The following is a 27569-nucleotide window of genomic DNA, read 5'->3' as shown; positions in this document are numbered from 1 at the left end:
TCTATGATTATCAAGCTTGAATGTTGGAGAAGGAAGCAAGATACCATTAAACACAGCAACACACTGTGGTAAGCTAAGCAATAAAACTCTTCTTCGAAATGAAGCATAACTGTAACAATAGCATAGAACTGTCCAGTAGGTACACCACTGCTAGTGCCTAAAATTGGAAGCATTACTACAAAGATTTTTTCTTCCAAGAGTAGGACACACAACACAATGGACATGAGTGAGCAAGCTCCAGGAGATAGTGAAGGCCAGGGAAGCCTGGCGTGCTGCATGAAGAGTCAGACACAACTGAACAGCAACAGCAGCGCACACAACATGCTCATTGAAGGTGCTGCTGACATTAGCCATTCTGCAGTGAAGCAAAATCATCAAACAAGGTGAAATGATTTACAGTGCACAAGGAAGGGCTAGGAGAGGCAGAACTCAGAGTCCTGGGGAAGTCTAGTGCCAGGTCTTCCCTCCTTGGGCTTCCCTGACAGCTCAGTTGGTAAAGAATCCACCTGCAATGCTGGAGTCCAGTTTGATTCCTGCATTGGGAAGATCCCCTGGAGAAGGGAAAGGCTACCCACTCCAGTACTCTGGCCTGGAGAATGGGGTCACAAAGAGTCAGACACGACTGAGCGACTTTAACTTTCACTTCCTTTCTTACTAGTTATATGCTATTGGGCATTTGTGTAAACTGTCCATTTCTCAATTTCCTCATCTGCGTAATAAAGAAAATATCAACTCTTTACCTGGTTAACCAGATGTTCCCCCAGGGGACAATGGCAACATCTGGAGACGTTTCCCATTGTCACAGTTGGGGGCAGGGAAGAGGATATATGAATAATACTGACATCCAGTGGGTAGAGGTCAGAGATGCTGCTAATTAACCATTCTATGATGCTCAGGACAGCCCCCAATAGAAAAGAGAATTATCCAGCCCTAGATGTCACTTGCCTGGAAAATTCCATGGATGGAGGAGCCTGGTAGGCTGCAGTGCATGGGGTCGCTAAGAGTCAGACATGACTGAGCGACTTCACTTTGACTTTTCACTTTCATGCATTGGAGAAGGAAATGGCAACCCACTCCAGTGTTCTTGCCTGGAGAATCCCAGGGATGGGGGAGCCTGGTGGGCTGCCGTCTATAGGGTTGCACAGAGTTGGACACAACTGAAGCGACTTAGCAGCAGCAGCAGATGTCACTAGTGTTGAAGTAGAAACCCCAGGGCAGACAGTGGTGAGAACTAAATGAATTAGTAGAAAAATATCTACTTCTGCTTCACTGACTATGCAAAGCCTTTGACTGTGTGGATCACAACAAACTGTGGAAAATTCTTAAAAGACATGGGAATACCAGACCACCTGACCTGCCTCCTGAGAAACCTGTATGCAGGTCAAGAAGCAACAGTTAGAACCGGACATAGAACAACAAACTGGTTCCAAATTGGGAAAGGAGTAGGTTAAGGCTGTATATTGTCATCCTGCTTATTTAACTTATTTGCAGAGTACATCATGTGAAATGCCAGGGTGGATGAATCACAAGCTGGAATCAGGGTTCCCGGGAGAAATGTCAACAACCTCAGATATACAGATGATACCTGTCTAATGGCAGAAAGTGAAGAACTAAAGAGCCTCTTGATGAGGGTGAAAGAGAAGAGTGAAAAAGAGCTGACTTAAAACTCAACATTCAAAAAATGAAGACCATGGCATCTAGTCCCATCACTTCATGGCAAATAGATGGGAAAAAATGGAAACAATGACAGACTTTATTCTTTGGGGCTCCAAAATCAATGCAGATGGTGACTACAGTCATGAAATCAAAAGACACTTGCTCCTTGGAAGGAAAGCTATGACCAACCTAAACAGTGTATTAAAAACCAGAGACATCACTTTGCTGACAAACTTTGGCAACAAAGGTCCGTACAGTCAAAGCTTTGGTTTTTCTAGTAGTCATGTACGGATGCAACAAAAGTGTTAGTCACACAGCAATGCCTGAATCTTTGTGACCCCATGGACTGTAGCCTGCCAGGCCCCTCTGTTCATGGAATTCTTCAGGCAAGAATACTGGAGTGGGTAGCCATTCCCTTCTCCAGGAGATCTTTCCAACCCAGGGATCAAAACCAGGTCTCCTGCGTTGCAGGTGGATTCTTTACCATCTGAGCCATGTAAGAGGTGGGCCATAAAGAAGACTGAGCACTGAAGAACTGATAGTTTCGAACTGTGGTGTTGGAGAAGACTCTTGAGGCTCCCTTGGACTGCAAGGAGACCCAACTAGTCAATCCTAAGGAAATCAACCATGGATATTCACTGGAGATACTGATGCTGAAGCTATAATACTTTGGCCACCTGATGCGAAGAGCCACCTCATTGGAAAAGACCCTGATGCTGGGAAAGGTTGAGGGCAGGAGAATGGGGTGATAGAGGATGAGATGGTTGGGTGGAATCATTGACTGAATGGACATGAATTTCAGCAAACTCCGGGAAATAGTGGAAGACAGAGGATCCTGGCGTGCTACAGTCCATGAGATTGCAAAGAGTTGGACATGACTTAGCACGAACCCAGAGGAAAAGTCTTTGGAGTTTGAAGTCTTTGGGCTTTAGAGTCAAAGGGTTGTGGGTGTGAAAAATTGTTAAATTTCTGTGAGAATCTTTTCTCATTTTAATATTTTCAATGAAAATATTTGTAAACTATTTGGCACTTAATAGGCGCTTGAGAAAAACAGTTTTCTTCCTTCAGGGCATGAACAGACCCAAAGATGGAATTCAGAGGATGGCAATCTGAAAATGAAAACATCCTTGCAGAATGGTTTTTACTTTACCCACCATGTCCTGCCAACTGCTGTCCCAGTTATAACAAATGCTGCTCTTCCCCTGATGTTTTTCTCAGACTCCACTCAACTGACTTCAATCTTACATTCTTGGCATGAATACCACTGACTTTTCTTTTTGTGTTTACTGTTAACTCTGTTCAAAGCTGTTCCAAAATGAAGCAGAATGGAAGGTGTTGCTCATAATTCATTCAAAAACAATAAACTCCTCCCTTCCTTTCTCTTATTAATTACACACTTTATAACACAAATGCTCTACACCCTTCCGTTTGGGTTGGGCACACACACATAGAATGAAAAAAAATGAATACAGTCTGTCATGGGCACTCGTCTCTATCAAGTCTTTTCCCTACAGTTTCTGGAAAGTGCGATTTTCGATGAAGTGATTTTCAATCAAAGTAGGTGGCAAAAATCAGCTTTTAGACATTGTGGGCAGGGCTAAAACATAGCTTCTGGGAGAAGACAGTAGAATGCCAGGGAGGATGGAGGTGAAGGGTTTCAGGGAAGGGAAGTCATTTCTAATGGAAAGAGGAAGCTCCTACCCCATGACCTTCCATAGCTCATTTTCAGTCTTACATGTCATTTCTCATTAAGTGGCATTCTTTTCTGTTGTTGTGCCATTATTCCTGAATAGGAGGGACTGGAAAAATACAAAGTTGGACTCCTATTCAGGCTTGACTTATTCAACTATGGATGCCACTGGCCCTCCTGCAATGTTCTGGAGAACGAGGGTTGGATCCCTTCTCTTTGGTCTTCCTGACAGTGAGTGAAACAGACGTGACCATTTCACTATTAGACTTGCACTTGTAAGTCCAGCTTGGAAACACTGGGCTTTGTTCTGGCTTTTCTGATGTGTCCACAGGCACCATTTATGAGTGATCTTACCTGTTTGTCACTTAGGAATCCCAAGAGAAGTTGGGAGGTTGATTTTTACATATCTTGGAAGCCCAGTGTTGACTATTCCCATTTCTTCAAATATAGTGCAAGAAGGGACACTTGAGAGAACATGAACATCTGAGCTATGCTTATGATGGGGAAAACAGATTTGGCACTGTCGTTCCATTCAAGAGGAGGTCTGTGGTTCTATTCCCCTCAGAGGGGGGCATGAGACTAGGATGAAGTACTAGGTGTCGCCAGGAAGTACCAGTAGGGGTGTGGGGAAGTGAGACAGGAAAGGTGTGGAACCAGTCAAGTGTGCTTTTATGACCATCACTGCAGTCAGAAGGTGACAGATCCCAGGGGTAACTTTGGGAACCAGTGCAGAACACACTAGCTGATGGGGAGGAAGAGGAGACTTTATCTACTCACTCCCATCAGTGGCTGGCTGAAGGCTATTGGAGCTGGGTGGGTGTGAACACCCCTCTGGAATTAACTGGCGGGGGTGGGAGGAGCCCCCATGCAGACGGTTAGCCTCCTGCAGCGGAAGCTCTGAGGCCAGGGCACGTGGATGGGACTGGTGAGTGTGCAATAGCCCGGCATGACACTGAAACAGGAGGGCTAGAGCCTTAGAAGATACTGCCATCTGGGGCCTTTTTTTTTTTTGGCTGCACTGTAGAGCTTATAGGACCTTAGTCCCCCAAAACAAACCCATGCCCCCTGCAATATAAGCACGGAATCCTAACCACTGGACTGCTAGGGAATTTCCTGGCCATTTCTTAAAGAAGCTGTCACGGAGGTCAGAGGACAATGGTGTTGCAGTCGTCCAGTTTGTCCGATAGCGCCAATGACTTACGGCTCATTTGCAGAACTAAATAGAGTGCATCTGACAGTGTCTTCTAGCCTATCCTTGATTAGCCCTGACCTTGGGGCCCACAATCTACCTCCAAACTTCCATTTGCAACTGCCCATAAATGGGTCTAAATCTGAGCAACGGGTCTAAATTCCTGCAACAAAGTTGGTTGGAAAAAAAAAACACGTGGAATCTAATGAGACACACTAAAATATATATATTTAGACACCCTTCATTTTTCCATCATTCAACTCATTGTGAAATTATTTACTTTACAGCTTCAAGGCTCAATATGTAATTTTCTACAGTAAAACTGAATTGTAAACACTTGAGTTAGGGATCTTACGAAGCAGGGCTTCTCTCTCTCCCTACTCCCTTCCTCCCTCCCTCCCTCCGCTATCTGTGAGGGCAGCTCTATCTTTATACACAAATCTGATACATGTTGTCTTTGCACCTTCCTACCTGGGAAACAGAATGCTCTGTTTATGTTTGTCAGGATCAGGGGGTAGCAAGATGGCGGCATCCTGCCAGGTAATGGAAACACTGCTTGCTTTAATTTTACTACCAAGAACAAAGCCCTCTTATTGTTTAATAGAACACTTGAAGGCAGGCCTCATGGGCATAGTTCTCATTTTTCTGAGACCACAAATAAGAGGAATTCTTTAAGGCCATTTCATGAAAAACAGAAGGAAAAAAAAATGTGTGTGTGTGTGTGTGTGTGTGTGTACATATATATATATATATTTCTGTTTTTTTTTTTTTTTTTAAAAATTAAAACAATCCTTTGTTGAAGTAACCAGAACCCGACTCCAGGTTAGCATGTGTGTATGCTAGCTTTCTACGGGCATTTGTTGGCATTGTTCACCCAGGCAATCATTCTTTTATTAAGGTTAAATCAAGCCTATGTCAGAGATACAAAAGAAACAAGCTTCCTTTTGGAGATCATCTCTGCCATCATCATTTCCAGATAATATCCTAAAAGAAGGAACATTTTGCACCCAAAACAAATAAGCCAACACTCTCCTCTTGCAAACTCTATTAATATTTATAAAACTGGGAACCACACAAATCTTAATTTAGTGCTTATTCTGATCCAGCAGCAAACTCAAATACTCATGCAATCCCTGCTTCTCAACTCCAAGTTTTACTTCTCTCTATTTAAGATTACAAAAGCTACTGGTTTCCAGAGATGTTTGCAATAGTCTTAGTAGCTAAGGAACAAAAAGTGAGAAGCAATATGCATGCTCTTATCCCTCCTTGAATGGGCAGGATGTTACCTCTGTACAAATGAAGCTATCCTATAGACTTTTGAGTGCCCACAAAGTGCAAAGTACCACACTTAGAAACGGAACTTTGCCTTCTAAACAAAATGATGATACTAGAAAACAATTAGCAAATCTTCTGACTACATACACAATTAACTGTTAAACCATGGGCTATAGAAATTCTAGCCCATGGGGTCCAATATGGCAGCCACTAGCCACTTGTGGTTTTTGAGCACTTGAAATGTTGCTAGTATGAATTGAGATGTGCTGCGAGGATAAAACACAGGCATTAATCTCTCTTATATTGATCACATATTGAAATGAATATATTTTGAATATATTGGGCCCAATGAATTGTCTTGTTGTTATTCAGTTGCTCAGTCATGTCCAACTTTTTTTTTTAATTTATTTTTTATTTTACTTTACAATTCTGTATTGGTTTTGCCATACATTGACATGAATCCACCACGGGTGCGACCCCATGGACTGCAGCACACCAGGCTTCCCTGTCCTTCACCATCTCCCAGAGCTTGCTCAAACTCACGTCCATTGAGTCAATGATACCATATGACTATCTCATCCTCTGTCGTCTCCTTCTTCTCCTGCCTTCCGTCTTTCCCAGCATGAGGGTCTTTTCTAATGAGTTGGCTCATTGTATCAGGTGACGAAAGTATTGGAGCTTTAGCTTTAGCATCAGTCCTTCCAATGAATATTCAGGACTGATTTTCTTTAGGATGGACTGGTTTGATCTCCATGCAGTCCACAGGACTCTCAAGAGTCTAATAAACTTAATTGTCTAGTAAAATTAATTTTACCTATTTGTTTTTACTTTTTTTTTTTTTAATGTGGCTACTTGGAAACTTAACATTACATATGAGGTACTCATTAAATTTTGACCAGATGGTGTGAATTGGGAGGCTTAATTTTGATGGGGGTGGGCATGTGGTCTTTCCTAGACCTCATGTTCTTCTAATTGACTTCCTTTGTATCTTTCATCTAGTGAGTCTGCACCATCTCACTTTGAAGCTAGCCACGCTTACTTACTTTCCTATGGCTTTCTTCCAAAATTGCGGTGGTGGTAAAAGTAATGAAGTGAGTAGGAGGGGAGTTGGGAGGGGAATTATAGAGCATGGTTGCTGTATAAGATGGCCTTTGCTATCAAAAGGACAGTGAAAAGTAAATCTGGTCTGGTTGGGAAGAGAAAAGACCATAAAATTCAGATGTCTGGGGTGGGAGGGAGACTCAAGAGGGAGGAGATATGTATGTATGTATGTATGTATGTGTGTGTATACACACACACACACACACACACACTTATGGCTGATTCACATTGTAAGGCAGAAACCAACACAACACTGCAATGCAATTATCCTTCAATTAAAACTAAAAAAAAATAGAATTCAGATGTCTGTCAGTTGCTGATTTTGACGTTGCAGAGTATATGTGTGTGTTTGGGAATCAACAGAATCTGATATCAAAAATGACACCTTATAAGCCATCTTCAGACCTAGGCTGACCAGCTATCTTACAACTGAAAGTGTTTAAAAGCATTTCCCTCCACTAAATTCCAGGCTATCTGGTCATTTTCTAAAGAAAAGAAAGACATCCTTCTGCTTCTCAAGGAGTCCAAGCAAGAGGGAATAGATAGGCACTTAAAGACCTTGAGGATTTTTGCCCAAGGACTGTATCTACATCAATAAATCACTATGCAGTTTTCCTTAAGCTTTCAAGTTGAAATTATGGATCTGATTATTCTATTCATAAAATTGAAAAATTTATAAAACCAAGAATAATCACTCTCAGGGCTCCCTGAATCAATGTTTGATTAACTGAAGTTGAACAAACTCAACTCCATTAAGCAGTCAATTCCATCAATTAATCAAATTAGTTGATTAAGTTCCTATACACATTTTAAGAACTGAGGCAAAACTTACATATACAGGGGCTTCCCTTGTGAAGCCTTGTGAAGGCTACCCACTCCAGTATTCTGGCCTGGAGAATTCCATGGACTATAGTCCATGGGATCACAAAGAGTCAGCACGACTGAGCAACTTTCACTTTCTATATAGGAAAATGCATAAAACTAAAAAGCCTTTTGATGAAAGTGAAAGAGGAGAGTGAAAAAATTGGCTTAAAGTTAGTTCAACATTCAGAAAACTAAGATCATGGCATCCGGTCCCATCACTTTGTGGCAAATAGATGGGGAAACAGTGGTTGACTTTAATTTTGGGGCTCCAAAATCACCACAGATAGTGATTGCAGCCATGAAATTAAAAGACACTTACTCCTTGAAAGGAAAGTTATGACCAACCTAGACAGCATATTAAAAAGCAGAGACATTACTTTGCCAACAAAGGTCCGTCTAGTCAAGGCTTTGGTTTTTCCAGTAGTCAGTAGTCATGTATGGATGTGAGAGTTGGACTACAAAGAAAGCTGAGCACCAAAGAATTGATGCTTTTGAACTGTGGTGTTGGAGAAGACTCTTGAGAGTCCCCTGGACTGCAAGGAGAGCCAACCAGTCCATCCTAAAGGAGATCCATCCTGGGTGTTCATTGGAAGGACTGATGTTGAGGCTGAAACTCCAATACTTTGGCCATCTGATGTGAAGAGCTGACTCATTTGAAAAGACCCTGATGCTGGGAAAGATTGAGGGCAGGAGGAGAAGGGGACGACCGAGGATGAGATGACTGGATGGCATCACCAACTCAATGGACATGGCTTTGGAGAGACTCTGGAGTTGGTGATGGACAGGGAGGCCTGACGTGCTGTGGTTTATGGGGTCGGAAAGAGTCGGACACGACTGAGCAACTGAACTGAACTAAGGGACAATTCAATAGATTTTGATAACCAACCTGACCAATAGCTTAATCAAGATATAAAATACCCCCATCACCCCAGAAAGTATCCTCAAGACTCTCTTCCAGTCAATTTTCACCCCCATGGTTAATCATTGTTCAGGTTTTTATCACCAAATTCCTGTATCATTTTAAATTGTGTTTATAAATGTAACATATGCAGTTTACTTTATAACCACTTTAAATGCCTAATGGGACAAAAATAAAACCCTAACTAGGTAAATCTTCCCAAGTCTTTACGTAGCTTTTAGAAATTTAATAAACTTACAAATGTAGAGGAACTCAAGTTCGAGTGAACATTCTAACATTGGTTTGAAACAAAAGATTTTATGCTTTCAATTTAAAGTCAGATGTCTAAAATAAATTACATTTCAGATTAGAATCTCAAAGTTAACCTGTCAAATTTCTGTAATATGTCTCTCTCTTAAATGCTATAAACCCTTAAAATACAAACATATGTTTTAGTCCTACACTGTAACACAAAATATTGACTCTGGCTATTATTTAGGTTTTCATTTTTTTACATCATTCACAAACTTCTATGGGAGGAGGGAAAAAGAACTTTATTTACTTAAGGAAGTAAACTAGACATCTCAAAGAAGCTGAAGTTATCAGGTCAAGGATTTCTGATCAAAGATTTGAGAATAATTCACAAAACCCAAAGGCCTACTGGTTCTACTGATATCACTGATTAATACCCATTGCGTCCTCACTATCCTGCATTGGACAGGGTTTCCAATTCCCTCGCAGATGGCAATATTTCTGGTCCATGAAAATTCCCCTTTGGAATTAAAAATATATATATTGATTTATTTGGTTGTGTGGGGTCTTAGTTGCGGCACGCAGGATCTTTGTTGGATCATGTGGGAATCTTTTGCTGTGGTGCACAGGGGCTATAGTTGTGGCATGTGGGCTTGGTTGCTCCCTGGCATGGATCTTAGTTCCCTGGCCAGGGCTCAACCCTGAGTCCCCTGCATTGCAAGGTAGATTCTTAACCACTGATTTGCCAGGGAAATCCCCCCGCCCCCTCAACACACTAGGAATTTTTAATCATGTCTTTCAATTCTGTCATCTGGATTGGGTAGCTGAGATTGAATAACCACTCCAGTTGCCTTACTACTCAACTGGATTTAATCCATTTCTTTGCTGGCTGGTTCTTGTTCTGTCTGGCTTCAAGTCACATTTCTGTGGTCATCTGAATGACATTTACCTCAAAGGACCATAGGGATAATTAAGTCAGGAATTGATAGTAGGAGTTTGTCAAGTGGCCATACTATTTTTCATATATATATTTGCATAAGTACACCCTAAACCACAGGCTATACCTTGCTGTGGCATTGCACCCATTTGATACAGGAATCATCTCTTATACCTGCAAGAATGGACAGAGCATCATCTTCCCAACTTGTGTAAAACAGATGGAAGGTGTCCTTGAACTCATCATAGCCTACTGAGAACTCAGAGAATTAGGCTATGATAATTTTCATCACATATATATATATATATATATAAAGTCTGATGTTATATATAGTGAAAATGCTTTTAAAAGCATAGTAAAAGCTCTATCATAAATTCCTAGGGTGGGAAGTTACCTCACTTGATTGCTAAAATCTCTATTTGTGTTGCTTTTCACTGAAAGCCCTTGTACATTCAGGGGTAGCCTCCAGCTTTTTAAATAGCTGAATTTAAAATTTCATATTTCTGTTTGAAACAAAAATAACCAGCACTACAATCGTACCCTTGTTAACAAACATTTGATATGCATGACTCAATGATTTTGCTAGGGAATTTCAAAATTAGAACAAAGCTCTTCAGTTTTCCCTATAAAATTTAGCAATTAAAAATAGAAGTCAATTGAATGAAGGTAAAAGATGATGTGTCCTGTTTTTTCTCATCTTATATACAGAGATAATTTGAGCTTGATTATCACAAATAGCAATTTTATATTGAAAAAAATAATTTAAACTAGACAGTTAAAAATTTTATGAAGTATAGTTGATTTACAATGTTGTGTTAGTTTGTGGGGTCTGGCAAAGTAATTCAGTTATCTATATACACATATATTCTTTTTCGTTGTGGTTTATTACAAGATATTAAATATAGTTCCCTGTGCTACACCATAGGACCTTGTTGTGTAGGACCCTGTTGTGTTTTTTTTTTTCTTCTTTAAAAAATAATTTCTTGGAACTAATTTATAAACTAGATACGAAGATTGAGAAACAAAAGAGGTTGGTTCAGTAACAAAATGATGGCTTTCTGGGTCGGGTCATGCGTCTCTGAATGGTAGGCACAGAAGCAATAGTGGGACCCAAACTTGTACCTGACAGTCATCTCATCTAGGATCATTCGTCTCAGCTCTGACTCTCTCACCTGGATCTATTCAACTACCACCATCTTAAGTGAAAGCTGAGTTGGAACTATGATGACCATTTAAAAAATTTGTCACAACCTGTTCTTACTATTCTTTATATTATGCCAGAAACATCCCTGCTGCTCTAACAAACCATCTAAATATTTTAAGACAAGAAGGTTATGTGTGGGATAGAGTAGGGGAGATGTGATAAAGAATTCCTGTATTATGGGGAAAACTACATTAAGATACACTAGTAAAACTAAGTCTTCGTTCCTCATTCCTACTGCTCATCCATTCAGCCTCCCCAGTTAAGGCTGATTATTTCATATTTAAGTATTAGCCTTGGAAATCTGCATGACTAAATTCAAGCATGTAAGAGGGACTGTCTTCAGAGGCATGTATGTGATCATGCTCCAATCCAAGCCACCTGGTAGGGTTCTCAATCTGACACAACAGTTCATTCCATCCAAACTGGAAAGATTATAGATAAAAGGTTTTGATCACGTTTTTTAAAAAGTTTCAAAGGTGAAATTTGGGAACGTTATTCTGAAAGTAATACCAAATTAACTTGAATATTCATTCATTCATTAGTAAGATTCATCTCTTATTTCTAAATACTGGAAACCATTCTACTGATGTCTTCTCATTATTCTTCATGAATATACCTAAGAAGGAAACAGGATCCAAAGCCCTTTATGAATCAGTTTTAAAGACAAGAGCACTGAATCTAAGAGGAGACGTTCAAGTATGTGTTGTACACCACCTTAATAAACAGTTAAATTTAATCTCCACCAAGAAAAGCTAAATTCGCTTCATGAGTTGTCAATTTTCGCAACCTTGGTGGAGTAAACTGGATACACAGACGTTAAACGCATGCAATAGTCAAAAACTGAATCTTCTCATGATGGAAAGATAGCCCATGTTCTTGAATTCAAAGAATTAATATTATTAAAATGGCCATCAACCTAAAACAATCTATAGATTTAATGCAATCCCTATCAAATTACCTATGACATTTTTCACAGGACTGGAAAAAATAATCCTAAAATTCATATGAAACCATAAAAGACCCAGAATTGCCAAAGCAATCCTGAAGAAAAAGAACAAAGCAGGAAGCAAAATTCTCCCAGACTTCAGACAATACTACAAAACTACATAATCAAAATAGTATGGTAGTGGCACAAAAACAGACATATGGATCAATGGAACAGAATAGAGGGCCCAGAAATAAACCTACATAACTACAGTCAATCTTCTGCAAAGGAGGCAAGAATATACAATGGGAAAAAGACAGTCTCATTAGCAAGTGGTGTTGGGAAAGCTGGACAGTGACATGTAAATCAATGAAGTTAGAACACATCCTCTTCAGTTCAGTTCAGTCGCTCAGTCATGTCTGACTCTTTGTGACCCCATGAATCGCAGCACGCCAGGCCTCTCTGTCCATCACCAACTCCTGGAGTTCACTCAGACTCACATCCATCGAGTCAGTGATGCCATCCAGCCATCTCATCCTCTGTCGTCCCCTTCTCCTCCTGCCCCCAATCCCTCCCAGCATCAGAGTCTTTTCCAATGAGTCATCTCTTCACATGAGGAGTTCCAGCTTTAGCATCATTCCTTCCAAAGAAATCCCAGGGCTGATCTCCTTCAGAATGGATTGGTTGTATCTCCTTGCAGTCCAAGGGACTCTCAAGAGTCTTCTCCAACACCACAGTTCAAAAGCATCAATTCTTCAGTGCTCAGCCTTCTTCACAGTCCAACTCTCACATCCATACATGACCACAGGAAAAACCATGAACAGTATGAAAAGGCAAAATGACAGGATACTGAAAGAGGAACTCCCCAGGTCAGTAGGTGCCCAACACGCTACTGGAGATCAGTGGAGAAATAACTCCAGAAAGAATGAAGGGATGGAGCCAAAGCAAAAATAATACCCAGTTGTGGATGTGACTGGTGATAGAAGCAAGGTCCGATGCTGTAAAGAGCAATATTGCATAGGAACCTGGAATGTCAGGTCCATGAATCAAGGCAAAGTGGAAGTGGTCAAACAAGAGATGGCAAGAGTGAACGTTGACATTCTAGGAATCAGTGAACTAAAATGGACTGGAATGGGTGAATTTAACACAGATGACCATTATATCTACTACTGTGGGCAGGAATCCCTTAGAAGAAATGGAGTAGCCATCATGGTCAACAAAAGAGTCTGACATGCAGTACTTGGATGCAATCTCAGAAATGACAGAACAATCTCTGTTCGTTTCCAAGGCAAACCATTCAATATCACAGTAATCCAAGTCTATGCCCCAACCAGTAACGCTGAAGAAGCTGAAGTTGAATGGTTCTATGAAGACCTCCAAGACCTTTTAGAACTAACACCCAAAAAAGATGTCCTTTTCATTATAGGGGACTGGAATGCAAAAGTAGGAAGTCAAGAAACACCTGGAGTAACACATCCTCTTACCATACACAAAAATAAACTCAAATTGCCATAAAGACCTAAAGATAAGACATGACACCATAAAACTCCTAGAAGAGAACATAGGCAAAACATTCTCTGACATAAATTGTATCAATGTTCCCTAAGGTCAGTTTCCTAAGTCATTATAAATTAAAAAAATATAATCAAACTGACAAGCTTTTGCACAGCAAAGGAAACTATAAAGAAAAAAAAAGAAAAGAAACTATTAAAAAAAAAAAGAAAAGAAAAACTTTGGACATTTAAGTTGGCCCCTAGCAGGATACACGTCATCCAAAATCAGATACCTGTCCACATTCCAACAGAATGAAGGAAAAAATTTGCAAATGATATAACGGTCAATGGCTTACTTTCCAAAATATACAAACAGTTCATATAATTCTGCAACAAAAACCAATCAACTCTATCCAAAAATGGGCAGAAGACCTCAATAAACATTTTTCCAAAGAAGAAATACAGATGGTAAATAGGCACATGAAAAGATGCTCAACACTACTAATTATTAGAGAAATGAAAATCAAAACAACCAGGAGCCACCTCACACAGAATAGCCATCATTAAAAAGTCTTCAATAACCAATTATGGAAAGGATGTGGAGAAAAGGGAACCCTCTTGCGCTCTTGGTAGGAATGTAAATTGGTTTAAGTATGGCGGTTCCTCAGAAACCTACAAGTAGAATTACCATATGATTCAGCAATCCACCTCCTGGGCATACACTTGGACAAAACTGTAATTAAAAAAGATACATGCACCCCTCCCTATGTTCATGGCAGCAGTATTGGCAATAGCCAAGACACGGAAACAACCTAAATGTCCTTCGACAGATGAGGGAATAAACAAGATGTGATCCATAGATACAATGGAATACCTCTCAGCCAGAAAAAGAATGAAGCAGCATAAATGTAGCTAGAGCTATTGTACTAAGGGAAGTAAGCCAGACAGAGAATGACCAATACCATATGATATCATGTATCTAAAATATGACACAAATGAATCCATCTATGGAACAGAAACAGAATCAGGCACATAGAGAACAGCCTGGTGGCAACGTTGCCAAGGGGGAGGGGGTTGGGTGGAAGGGTACAGCGGGAGGTTGGGGTTAGCAGATGTGAGCTTTTATATACAGGATGGATAAACAAGGTCCTACTATATAGCACAGAGAACTATATTCAGCATTCTATGATAAACCATAATGGAAAAGAATATATAAAAAAACAAAGTGTATATATGTGTGTGTGTATGTGTGTAACTGAATCACCCTGCTGTACAGCAGTGATTAACACAATATTGTAAATCAACAATACTTTAAAAAAGTCTTCTCCAGAGAAGATGAAGTTCTGTGCAGTCCAAGAGTTCCTTTTCTCCTTTGTCCTGAGAATACTAAGACTTGAACTTAAGAGATTAATCTTTAGGTTAGTGGCTTGTCACAATCCAGTTTCTGAATGCCACCATAGCTGCACTATCGTGTTATCCTTATTCCAGAGCTATTTACACAAACAGCCAAGAATGGCTGTGGACTGCCTGATGTGGTTCCAGAGTCTGATTCTAAAATACCTTGAGAACATTCTCACAAGGGCTCATGTGAGTGGGAATCAAACCCTTATCTGCAAGTGATAATGGATTACAACTTTGGACATTTAAGTTGGCCCCTAGCAGGATACACATCATCCAAAATCAGACACCTGTCCACAAGATACAAACACCATGTTTGGTGTTCGGATGCTGGTCTTCATTCAGGGGCTCCAGGCAAAGCAACCACCAAGGCTTCCATAGAGAGCCTTTGACATAAAACTACACAGTAAAATTAATTTAAACATAAAGGTTCATCTTTCTTTTAAACCTAGCTATTTTTTCCTTTTTTCCAGTGTTTACATTTAAATGCTTTTAGGGCTTGGTGACTAGCTGGAAAGTTCTTTTACAGAACCCCATCTGTTTTCCCAAATCATTTTATTACCATTCCTTAAGCTATCCTCTTCCCTCTCAATTTCCAGAGCTCAACATCTAAGTGAAAATCACATAGTACATGGCAGTTAACTTATGCACAAGAAATCTGTCACTCCACATGTCATCAAGCACTGGAAAAATCTTTACTGGAAAGCCAGTAAGACAACAAACTTTCCATTGAAAGCAAAGAAAAAAAACAGTTTAAAGACTTAGAGTGAAAATCAGTGGCAAAAGGACACAAAAAGTGACTGTAAGCAAGGTAACATAAGCCAAAGGAGCTAAAGCTAGGCCTTTGATGGGATGCTGGCTTAGAGAATGCCCTGCTAGGATGAACTTGAGCAAGGACGGTGGAGTCAGCTAAGCCTTTATCTTCTCCAAACTACTATGGCAACTAGTCAACCTTTCGTAGCTTTTCTCTACCACCTTACTGTGGATTTAGTCATTGGTTACCTACAATTCCCCAAAGTGCATATCCACTGCATGTCCAGGTATCGTATTTCCTGTGAAAGAACTTGATTCTCAGAATGTGTGGAGAATATGATATCCATCAGTGATTCTAAGCATTTGCCTAGCTAATAAACTAAGCTCTCTGATTTTTAAAAGAAAATGGGGAGGAGGATGAGTTAATGAAGAACAATAGTCCCTATTTGACCTAGAACTGTGAATTGCTGTAGCTGACCCAAATTTTGACCACATTTCATGAACTTGTTCTACATCCCATAACTAATTCCAAACTCATCACAAGGCAATTTTTGACTGCATTCTTCTCCCGCAGAAAACAAAACTGAATAGCTAAAACCCACTAATTTTTGGAATTCCACCCAATTATACAAACATTTCTTGGGAGTCTACCTGATGGTTCAATGCCTCTTTCTCTTGAGTCCTAAACTGCCTTGGCCTCAAACCTCTAGTTTTCAAACAATTTGGTGTTTACTGTCAAAAAGCCATTTCATTTGCTTGCCCTCATTTAAAAAAAAAAGTTGTGAAAACAATGAGGATGGGGGTGGGAGACCTTCAAACTTTTTTCATGCTAAAGAACAGCAGAAGTGAATCCCAGGAAGGAGGTGTGGACTTATAAGGATGTGGCATTTCCTCCAGATTTGGTGTGAATTCATTGATTTAATTTACAATTGGGATTTGCCTTTGTGCTTTTGAGTGGTTTTAGCTCCAGCTGGCAGGGGGATTATTTTCCCGTGGAATGTTCAGACCCAAACACAAGGACACCTTCAGAAAGAGGAAAAGGATGAAATACAGTCTAGGAACCTAGGTTGTGAACTAGGAAATTCTTTTCCACTAAAAAAGAATGTCATGCTGGCTGGTGCCTAACCAATCCCACCACCCTTTTTGGAGTTTACTAGTACTGGGACATTTCCCCTTGGATATGTGGGCATTTTGCATCAAGATATCCATCCTAGTTCCCCAATAACCCAAAAACATCATTTCCTGAAAAGAAAAGAGCTAGGGATGCTGATGTTAACTGTGAAATTGACACAGTGTTCCTCGAGCCCTCACTAAACCTTCAAAACCAAATCAAGTTCAAACTCAGATGCAATATTAAAGCTCACTAACCCCTCATCTCTCCAAAGTCAGTTTCTACTTATCCAGCCTCACACACTTTCCATTCCTATAGAATGAACTACTAATTGTGTGTACATACATTCTTCATTTTTCCATCCCCATGCTTTAGTTTGCCCTGAAAGCACAGCCTCTCTCATCTCTCCATAGGTCTGAATGTTACATACCCTTGAAAGCAGGCTCAGAAACTGTACTAACTGATCCAGTTCCCAGATAGAAGAAATTTCTTCTCTGCAATTCCAAAGTATATCATCTCTAACTCTCTTATGGGCTTTTCTGGTGGCTCAGGCAGTAAAGAATCTGCCTGCAATGCAGCAGACCCAGGATCCATTCCTGGGTCGGGAAGATCCCCTGGAGAAGGGAATGACAACCCACTCCAGTATTCTTGCCTGAACAATCCCATGGACAGAGGAGACTGATGGGCTACAGTCCGTGGGGTTGCAAACAGTAGGACTCAGCTGAGCGACTAAGCACACGCACACATAATTCTCTTATGGCAACTCATTTTCCCATTGTATATTATTGCTCTTTCATCTTAGTTGAGATAGTGAGCATGTGTAGGCACAGTAGTTCCCACCCAGCACAGTGAAACACACACACAGAGGAGGATTCACAAGCACTCATGGAATGAAGCAGTGTGACCATTTATTTATTTATTTATTTATTTTTACTTTATTTTACTTTACAATACTGTATTGGTTTTGCCATACATTGACATGAATCCACCATGGGTGTATACAAGCTCCCAATCCTGAATCCCCCTCCCACCTCCCACCCCAAGTGTGACCATTTAAAAAGCCCAAGTAACTGAGTGCAGGCAAAACTTGACAGACACACTTACCCAGAAATACATGTTTAGCAAATACCGCTAACAGATTAACAAACAGTATCCAGAACCCAAAGAGCAGAAAGTCGGGTTAAGCTGAATTATCTACATCTTAGAAATAAGGCAAAAGAAGACTGACTCCTTTGCATGTATACTAGACTCCACTCCACTGAGCCAGCTGAAGGAAGGGTTATCTGACTATCTGGGCTGGGATGTAAAAGAACTTCATTTTCTATTGACTATTGAGGAGGGCTTCGGCTCTGCTAAGTTAAATGTTAACTTAGAGAAAACTGATAGGATGCAAGGTATTTAGCTCAAATATAATGATTTTATTGCCCCTTTGTTCACAAGAAGACCCCCTGGGGGAGGAAATGACAACCCACTCCAGTATTCTTGCCTGGAGAATCCTCATGACCAAAGACCCTGACGGGCTACAGTCCATGGGGTCACAGAGTCGGGACATGACTGAGTGACTTCACTTTCACTTTCACTTTAGGTCACTTACCAGTTCTGCATTGAATTTAGCTGTCTTATTCTAGCATTCTTTTCCCTGACTACCCCCAACCTCTAAATGTGTACAAATCAGTTTCTGATAAAGCCAGCTTTATCATTTTGCTTGTTCCTTTATCAAAGATTAAATAAATTTCAAGGCAGATTCATTTGATTAAAGAATGCTCAAACTACCACACAACTGCACTCATCGCACACGCTAGTAAAGTAATGCTCAAAATTCTCCAAGCCAGGCTTCAGCAATATGTGAACCGTAAACTTCCAGATGTTCAAGCTGGTTTTAGAAAAGGCAGAGGAACCAGAGATCAAATTGCCAACATCCACTGGATCATGGAAAATGCAAGAGAGTTCCAGAAAAACATTTATTTCTGCTTTATTGGCTATGCCAAAGCCTTTGACTGTGTGGATCACAATAAACTGTGGAAAATTCTGAAAGAGATAGGAATACCAGACCACCTGACCTGCCTCTTGAGAAACCTGTATGCAGGTCAGGAAGCAACAGTTAGAACTGGACATGGAACAACAGACTGGTTTCAAATAGGAAAAGGAGTCCGTCAAGGCTGTATATTATCACCCTGCTTATTTAACTTATATGCAGAGTACATCATGAGAAACGCTGGGCTGGAAAAAGCACAAGCTAGAATCAAGATTGCCGGGAGAAATATCAATAACCTCAGATATGGAGATGATACCACCCTTAAGGCAGTGAAGAAGAACTAAAGAGCCTCTTGATGAAAGTGAAAGAGGAGAGCTAAAAAGTTGGCTTAAAGCTCAACATTCAGAAAACGAAGATCATGGCATCTGGTCCTATCACTTCATGGGAAATAGATGGGGAAAGAGTGGAAACAGTGTCAGACTTTATTTTGGGGGGCTCCAAAATCACCACAGATGGTGATTGCAGCCATGAAATTAAAAGACGCTTACTCCTTGGCAGGAAAGATATAACCAACCTAGACAGCATATTAAAAAGCAGAGACATCACTTTGTCAACAAAGGTCCGTCTAGTCAAGGCTTTGGTTTTTTCAGTAGTCATGTATGGATGTGAGAGTTGGACTATAAAGAAAGCTGAGCACAGAAGAATTTATGGTTTTGAACTGTGGTATTGGAGAAGACTCTTGAGAGTCCCTTGGACTGCAAGGAGATCCAACCAGTCCATCCTAAAGGAGATCAGTCCTGGGTGTTCATTGGAAGGACTGATGTTGAAGCTGAAACTCCAATACTTTGGCCACCTGATGCGAAGAGCTAACTCATTTGAAAAGACCCTGATGCTGGGAAAGATTGAGGGCAGGAGGAGAAGGGGACGACAGAGGATGAGATGGTTGGATGGCATCACCAACTCAGTGGATATGGGTTTGGGTAGACTCCGGGAGTTGGTGATGGACAGGAAGGCCTGGTGTGCTGTAGTTCATGGGGTCGCAAAGAGTCGGACATGACTGAGCGACTGCACTGAACTGATGTGAGATTTTGATGCTCCATTTTTAAAACATTTCCCTTGAAAATGTGAATAATTATGAATAAAGAAACATAAAAATAGGTACTGCTGGTATCATTATTTATCTACTTATAATTAATTTTCTCTGATTTTTATCTAGAAATTTCCTGAATACCAAATTTATTCACCCACACACTTCATTCCATTCCACACGACTGATACAGAAATAACAACAGCAAATGGAATATATTCTTTACTCTTTGTCTAGAATAATTTCTCATGGTATCTATCTGTCTATTTGAAAGTCTGCTTCAATCAATTCAGTAATAGTTTCATTTTAAAAGCCTGTATGTCAACTAAATACCTAATCTTTTGGATTAAAAATAGACTCTGCCTGTAAATTTCTTGAATGACACATCTATCTATTGGTTGAAATTACTGAACATTACAGAATGTAATTTTACATGTTAGGATGAACAGTGTTTTGTAAGTTCAAGCCACACTAATGTTGCATTAGGAGCAAGACAGTTGTTCTGAAATTGCTAAAGGCCATAATAGAAACAAGACGCTAATGCTTTAAGAAGTATCTATCTGAAATGGAATGAAATAATCACTCAATCCATAAAGCATTTGTAAGATTTCACCATGAAAGACACGTAATTTTTTTCCTTTTTTTTTTTTTAAACTGAAGAGAAATAATTCTTTCTTCTGGTCCTTCCTAAACATCAAATGCTATCACATCATAAAAAGAAAATACAGCACATGGATCATTTTTTGTTCATCCATCTAATTCTATAATACATGTTCACTTCACCCTATAATAATGAGAACATCATGGTTGTTCACTATTATTTACAATGCTGGTTAATCAACAAGGCTCCACATGCTCCCTGGAAAGATCCCTGCCAGAAGCAGTCAAAGACCTGTATTCTGCAACTTGCCCTTGCTTTTAGTGCGGCCTGCATGCTCTTGACTAAATCCCAACATGCTGCAGTTATGGTGAACTTCATGGAAACATATTTGTCAACTAAGATGTATTTATTACACCTGTGTAGTGAGTTGAATTGTATTGTATCCCAACCCCTCCCACAAAAAAAAGTATGTCCAAGACCTAATCCCTGGTGCCTATAAATATGACCTTATTTGGAAATGGGGTCTTTGCAGATGGAATCAAGTTAAAGTGAGTTCATACTGAAGTGGGCTTCCCAGGTGGTACAGTGCCAAAGAATCTACCTGCCAGTGCAGGAGACTTAAGAGACACTGGTTTGATCCCTGGATAGGGAAGATCCCCTGGAGGAGAAAATGGCAACCCACTCCAGTATTCTTGCCTGGGAAATCCTATGGACAGAGGAGCCTGGTGGGCTACAGTCCATGGGGTTGCAAAGAATCTGATGCGACTGAGCACACACGCATATTCAAGTAGGGTGGAGCCTAATCCAATGACAGGCATCCTTTTAAGAAGGAGAATTGGATACAGACACAGAGACACACAGGGAGAAGGCCACATAAGGACAGAGGCCAAGATTAGAGTGATGGATCTAGCAGCCAATGGACGCCAAGGACTGGGCTGCAAACAGTAGGAGGTGGGAAGAGGCATAAAAGAGGCTCCCCAAGAGCCTTCATAATGAGCAAGGCCTTGTCAACAGCTTGATGTTGGACTTCTGACCTCTAGGAATAGCAAAAAAATCAGTGTCTGTTTCATGCCACCCAAGTGTGCAGTAATTTGTTACAGCTGACATCGGAAACTAATACAACACCTTTTCAATAGTGATTTTAGGGGGGTGTTCTTTGGAGGGGTGATTCAAATCTACAAGTTTAGGAATGCTAAAGTAAACTGGATTAGGGAGAGCTGTGATAGGAGTGGGAGCAGAGCAAAGCAGTGGATGGGGAGAGATTCTCGAAGGTTCTAGTTCCTTCTAATTTCATCCATCTTAGATATCTGGCTTCTGCAAAAACTAATCTTAAGAAGATTCCCATCAGAAAAATATAAAGGGTGAGGGTATAAAAACCATGATCAAGCAGTTTTCATATGAAAAATAGCACATAGAGAAACTCACCTCAACATGTTGACATGTTTGAATGAGTTTAGCCAAAAGTGTCTCCAGTTCCGTGTTCCTCTTAATAAGGTTGGTGAGGTTACTCTCCAAGTTTTGCTGTTCAGAAAAAAGAGAGAGAGGAAAATATTATTCTGCATGCTTTTAATACTTTAGTATACATAAAATTACTTATACTTGGGGAAATGGATACATTTTAAGAGAAATCTCAATGAAATCTATGCCATTTCAAGTTCTTGTAGATTTATACTAGATTTTGAAAAATCACATGTAAAAGATTGTTTTAAAAATGTTCACCTCTTACTCTTTTTGTGCCTGCTTCATGCACGAACTCGGGCATATTTCACTGACTAATTAGTCACAGGTTATTTCCTGGTTGTGCACCAGGAAGAGAAGAGGTAATTGGATTTCTAATTCCTTATCTGAATCAGAAATGGCAGTAACAGAAGGAATACACTCCCATATCAAATCAACCACTGTTGGATTTTTAGAATTTACCATCTTATGGGCAGGCTGATGTCAATCCCCTGGAGAAAGGTCTGAACTATCCAGCTATTGCTGACATTATGGTCATTTATAGGCATTTAGAAGTGCTCATGATACATATTTATTCATTCACAGTACGTTTCACTGTACATGCTTCTATTCTATGCCTATCAGCCTATCAATGCCAAATCAAACTTCCTTGACTGTTACAGTTTTCATATCACTATCCGCCTTATGGACTTCCCAGGTGGCACTAGTGGTAAAGATCCTGCCTGACAATGCAGGAGACTTAAGAGATGCAGGTTTGATCTCTAGGTCAGGAAGATCCCCTGGAGGAGGGCATGAGAAGCTACTCCAGTATTCGAGCCTGGAGAATTCCATGGACAGAGGAGTCTGGAGGGTAGGGTTGCAAAGAGTCAGACACAACTGAAGTGACCAGCACATATCCTCCTTAAGAATCTAGAATTATGCCCTATTCCTTTAGAACATCCATATTTTTTACAATTTATTTTATTGAAGTATAATTGATTTATAATGTGTTAATTTCTGCTGTATAGCAGATTCAGTTTTATATATATATATATATATATATATACACACACACACACACACACATTCTTTTTCATATTCTTTCCCATTATGGTTTATCACAGGATATTATATATAGTTCCTTGTGCTATACAGTAGGACCATGTTGTTTATCCATCCTGTATATAATAGTTTGCATTTGCTAATCCCAAACTTCATGGCAAATAGATGGGGAAACAATACAAACAGTGACAGACTTTATTTTCTTGGGCTCCAAAGTATTTGCAGATGGTGACTGCAGTCATGAAACTAAAAGACACTCACTCCTTGGAAGAAAAGCTATGATAAACCTAGACAGCATGTTAAAAAGCAGAGACTTTACTTTGCCAACAAAGGTCCATCTACTCAAAGCTATGGGTTTTCCAGTAGTCGTGTATGGATGTGAGAGTTGGACTATAAAGAAAGCTGAGTGCCAAAGAATTGATGCTTTCGAACTGTGGTGTTGGAGAAGACTCTTGAGAGTCCCTTCGACAGCAAGGAGATCAAACCAGTCAATCTTAAAGGAAATCAGTCCTGAATATTCATTGGAAGGACTGATACTGAAAAGAAGCTCCAATACTTTGGCCACCTGAGGTGAAAAACTGATTCATTGGAAAAGACCCTGATGCTGGGAAATATTGAAGGCAGGAGGAGAAGGGGACGACAGAGGATGAGATGGTTGGATGGCATCACCAACTTGATGGACATGAGTTTGAGTAAGCTCCAGGAGTTGGAGATGGACAGGAAAGCCTGGCATGCTGCAGTCCATGGGATCGCAAAGAGTTGGACATGACTGAGTGACCAAACTGAACTGAATTCCAAACTCCCAATCCACCCCCCAACCCCAACCTTGGCAACCACAAATCTGTAGAACATCAAATTTAAAATTCCCCACAATGACTATTAACTTTATTTTCAACCACAGTAACCCTCTGTTCTGGGTAAGATTCCTTAAGAGTTCTCCATGGCTTCTGATTCTTTATGCCCTTTATTTGTACCATTTTGCCCATTGACATGCATATTAATGAAGCTTCCACCACATGCCAGATCATAAGAGAGAAAACTTAAAGGATCTACTCCCTATGTGCAAAGAAACGAGTACAGCACTGGGACAGAGATGCTGTAAACAAGAGAAGGGGGAGAGTCGGGCTGCCTCAGAAGGTTTCCAAGATGACGCTTTTTTCTCGGAGGCTGGGAGGATGGTGAACATGAGTGGGAGTTTCTTGGGAAGAGAGAATGCAGGTGGAGGTGAGCACACAGAAGTTCCCATGGGTGGGGAACAGCACAATCTCATACAACAAGCTCAGGGAGGAATGAGAGGGCAAAGGATTAGGGCAAGTGTGTTTTTAACATATAACCAATTCCACAGACATGGTGAAGGTATAGAAAGGCAATCTGATGGCAGATCTAAGTTTTGTAATGCCATCCGAGTAAAAGGATCTGGAAAGACTGTGAGGGAGATTTTGAAAATCAACAATTTCATAAAGGTGATAACAGTTCATTATACTGGGAAATTTATTTCTGAGGATGTTTACTCTTTCTACTTTCCTACATTTGAGATTTAGAAAGGTATAGTCAGGAAAAGAATCACTTTTATTGAATGCTTAAAACGTATAATCTCAAAGCAGAAATCTCTCTTAAACAAGTTATGCCTGTGCATCTGGTGTTTATCCTATTATCTAACTTTTTTTTCTATTTCACTGGCCACATTTTTCATTTCCAGCAGGTTCTTTATAACATCTCCCTTTTCTTGTGGAATTACTTTCTGTTCCTGTTCCTGGATGCAACCATCTCCTCTACAACTTCCAGAGAAGTGAATATACTTATACTTAAGCTCTTCTGAGAAAAGGCAATTTCCTATTTTCCTGTATTTGCATAACATTTCAAGAGAAATGGGCTTCATCTTAGGTCTTGTCATTTTTGTCTGACAGCTCATCTGACGTGAACTTCGTCCCCTGCACAGGCAGCTGAGGTGCCTACTCAGTCATTAGGGCTTGAGGCTGCTTTCCCAGAGAAGGCATTCCCACAAGACACCCATGTGCCACAGAGGCGCAAGTCCTGGTTTGACTCAGTGCCTCTGCTTCCTTCCATGAGAATCCTGTCTGGCTCCAATTCTAGAGAAGGTGGGAGGTGCCATTTGAGCCTGGTGTATACTCCGGGAGTCCTGCACTCCAGGTGCATGGGGCATCTAAGCCTTCTGCCACGTATGGGACACACTCCACCAGGTTTACCCTTAGGTCCCCAATGGCCCCTCACCACCCCCTCTCATTTCTGCATGTCCTTTCATTTCTGGTCCTTGGAGTTTTCCCACTTATGTTTCAGCTTGGTTATTGTTCTTTAAAATGCATTAAAAATATTTTGTCTGTAATTCTCATGTGTTCAGAGTTCAGGGGGAGGTTTTGGGCATTATTTCATCTGGACAGGAAGACCAACAGGAAATCTTCCATGTCAGCTTTGAGACACTCAAAGCGTCTCAAGTATACATATTTTAAGGGAGAAGAAGAACTGTTTCTCCCCTGAAGGATGGGATACCACAAAAAGTCAGAGAATGCACCAGACAGAGTGATTTATGTGCAACTTAATGATCTCATATTTGTATCAAAGAAAAACTTGCTTTCAAAGCTCTTTGCCGCCACCACCACAAAAGCCAACTGTTTTTCTACTGTTTGAATTAAAACAAACTGCAACTACTTCATGGTCTGAGACTAGAGAATCATTTCGAGGCCTTCCATTATTCAGTGTCTTTCACGTGGATATGACGACTTTATGGTACATCTGTCAACTTATTTTTGTACGTTCATCTTAGGGAATCCTTTTGCTTTTCTTTTTGGCTGACCCTTCAGAGCAGGAAATTTCTCAGGAAATGCATCATGAAGCTGTTTAAAGTTCAATTGTCATAGGTAAGACTTTGAAAGCTAGTCAGCAAGAGCTCCAAGTAAATGCAATCTAACACATTTAGACTTTACAAACATCTGCTTGCTTTCCCCTCCCTTTATTAAGGACCCATCATGTATAAAATCTGTTTTTAATCAACTAATATGCAGACTAAAGCCTGTGGTTTAAACCCATTGACCTAGCTAGATCCTTTGGGGTTATTCAAATTTAAATAGTACAAGTGTTACTGAAGCCCGCAAAGAATTTCTAAGTCACTTAGAATATAATAAAGGGAAATGAAGCTGAGAGACTTGATTCCAAGAGGTACCACAGGGACTGACAACACTTTTCAAGAGAGTTCGGGGAATGGGAAGGGAACCGAATCCAGTCCTCAGTGAACCATGTATCCATAACTTCCATTACAGGGACTGATATGGAGTTTTCTCGAATTTAACTGTATCACTAACATCCTGTGCGGCAGTCAGCAGGGCCTATAACCTCTTGATTTTGACTGTGCTTTGTGCAAAAGAGAGATAATGCTTTTTGGCATCAGAGTCTTGCGACTGAAGTGGATGTAAGTATCTACTTCCCTATGGATATCTAAGGAATTCTACAGAATAACCCTCTCAAAAGTTTTAGTTTCCTGTTCTCACCTCAAAAACGTCAATATATTTCCATTTCCTTAGGGAGCTGAACCATATAGAAGTCCAAGTCAGGCATGAGTGACTGCACAGGTAGAGCAAGGAACCTGGGGCTATGACCCCAGCTCAATTCTCCTGGACACATGATGCTAGGGCTTAGTTTTCTCATCCATAATGTGTAGAAACAATAAATATATCCATTTGTTCTATTGGGGCTTCCCAGGTGGCTCAGAGGTAAGAATCCACCTGCCAATGCAGGAGACACAGATTTGATCCTTGGGTCAGAAAGATCCTCTGCAGGAGGAAATACAACCTACTCCAGTATTCTTGCCTGGGAAATCCCACAGACAGAGGAGCCTGGTGTACTGCAGTCCATGCGGGTCACAAAGAGTCGGACACGACTTAGTGACCAAACAACAACAACAGGCTATTGTTAAGTTCAGAGGAGATGTTGAGCACACACACCAGGAACCATAATAAAAAGGTTTGTTGAAATCATGAATTACAGGATGAAACATTGTTTGGGTCAGCACCAGATATTACAGGGGCCTAACCTCATGTCTCAAGCACTCACCCTTCTCAAGCCTGCTGATGGCTTTTTGCTCAAAGTACCTGTTCCTTTTGGCTCCAGGGCTTTTTCTGGCCCCAGGCAGGCAGGGCAGGCTGGGGTGCTGGGGAGAAGGCAGGTTAATGCCCCAAGGAGCAGTCCTCACCCAGCAAGTACTGGTAGTTGCTAAACAGCCCAACTTCCTCACCTCCAGGTGGGACCACTCTGAGCTGGGTTTCAGAAAATCTCCAAGAGTGCCCCACTGGGAGGAGCCCTGTGTCCACAGCAACCGCCTGCTCGTGACCATGCCCTCTTTCTGTCCTGCCATCCCTCTCCCTTCCAGATGCTTCCTCATCTCCCAGTTTGAATTCTGGGATGCTGCTACATCAGTTCGTGGCTCCATTACTGGACAGCATAGCATCAGAGTCTAGAACAACGGTCAGCCAAGTTTTCCTGCAAAGGGCCAGGGGGTAAATAGTTTAGGCTTTGTTGGCCATATGGTCTCTGTTGCAGCTACTCAATTCTGCTGCTGTTTTAGTAAGAAAGTAGCCACATGTAAACAGGTGGGACTGTGTGCCAATAAAATTTTAGAAGCATTCTGAATGGATGCTTTACAACTCCAT

The 27569-nt window shown here is 40.7% G+C and overlaps 1 protein-coding gene across 3 annotated transcripts in view; it reads right to left on the bottom strand.

Moving 5' to 3' along the window:
• Nucleotides 1-27569, bottom strand: part of MID1 (midline 1) — a 197368-nt gene that overhangs the window by 67524 nt on the left and 102275 nt on the right. For all 3 annotated transcript variants that reach the window (XM_040266480.1, XM_040266482.1, XM_040266481.1), the window contains one exon: nucleotides 21835-21930. In XM_040266480.1, the coding sequence (XP_040122414.1) occupies nucleotides 21835-21930 (96 nt within the window). The remainder of the gene's footprint in view (nucleotides 1-21834; nucleotides 21931-27569) is intronic.

This window comes from Oryx dammah, unplaced genomic scaffold, assembly GCF_014754425.2.
Source record: "Oryx dammah isolate SB20612 unplaced genomic scaffold, SCBI_Odam_1.1 HiC_scaffold_23, whole genome shotgun sequence".
Classification (NCBI taxonomy): domain Eukaryota; kingdom Metazoa; phylum Chordata; class Mammalia; order Artiodactyla; family Bovidae; genus Oryx; species Oryx dammah.
Note: the sequence above shows the minus strand (reverse complement) of the source record. Positions and strands in the feature narration are given on the sequence as shown.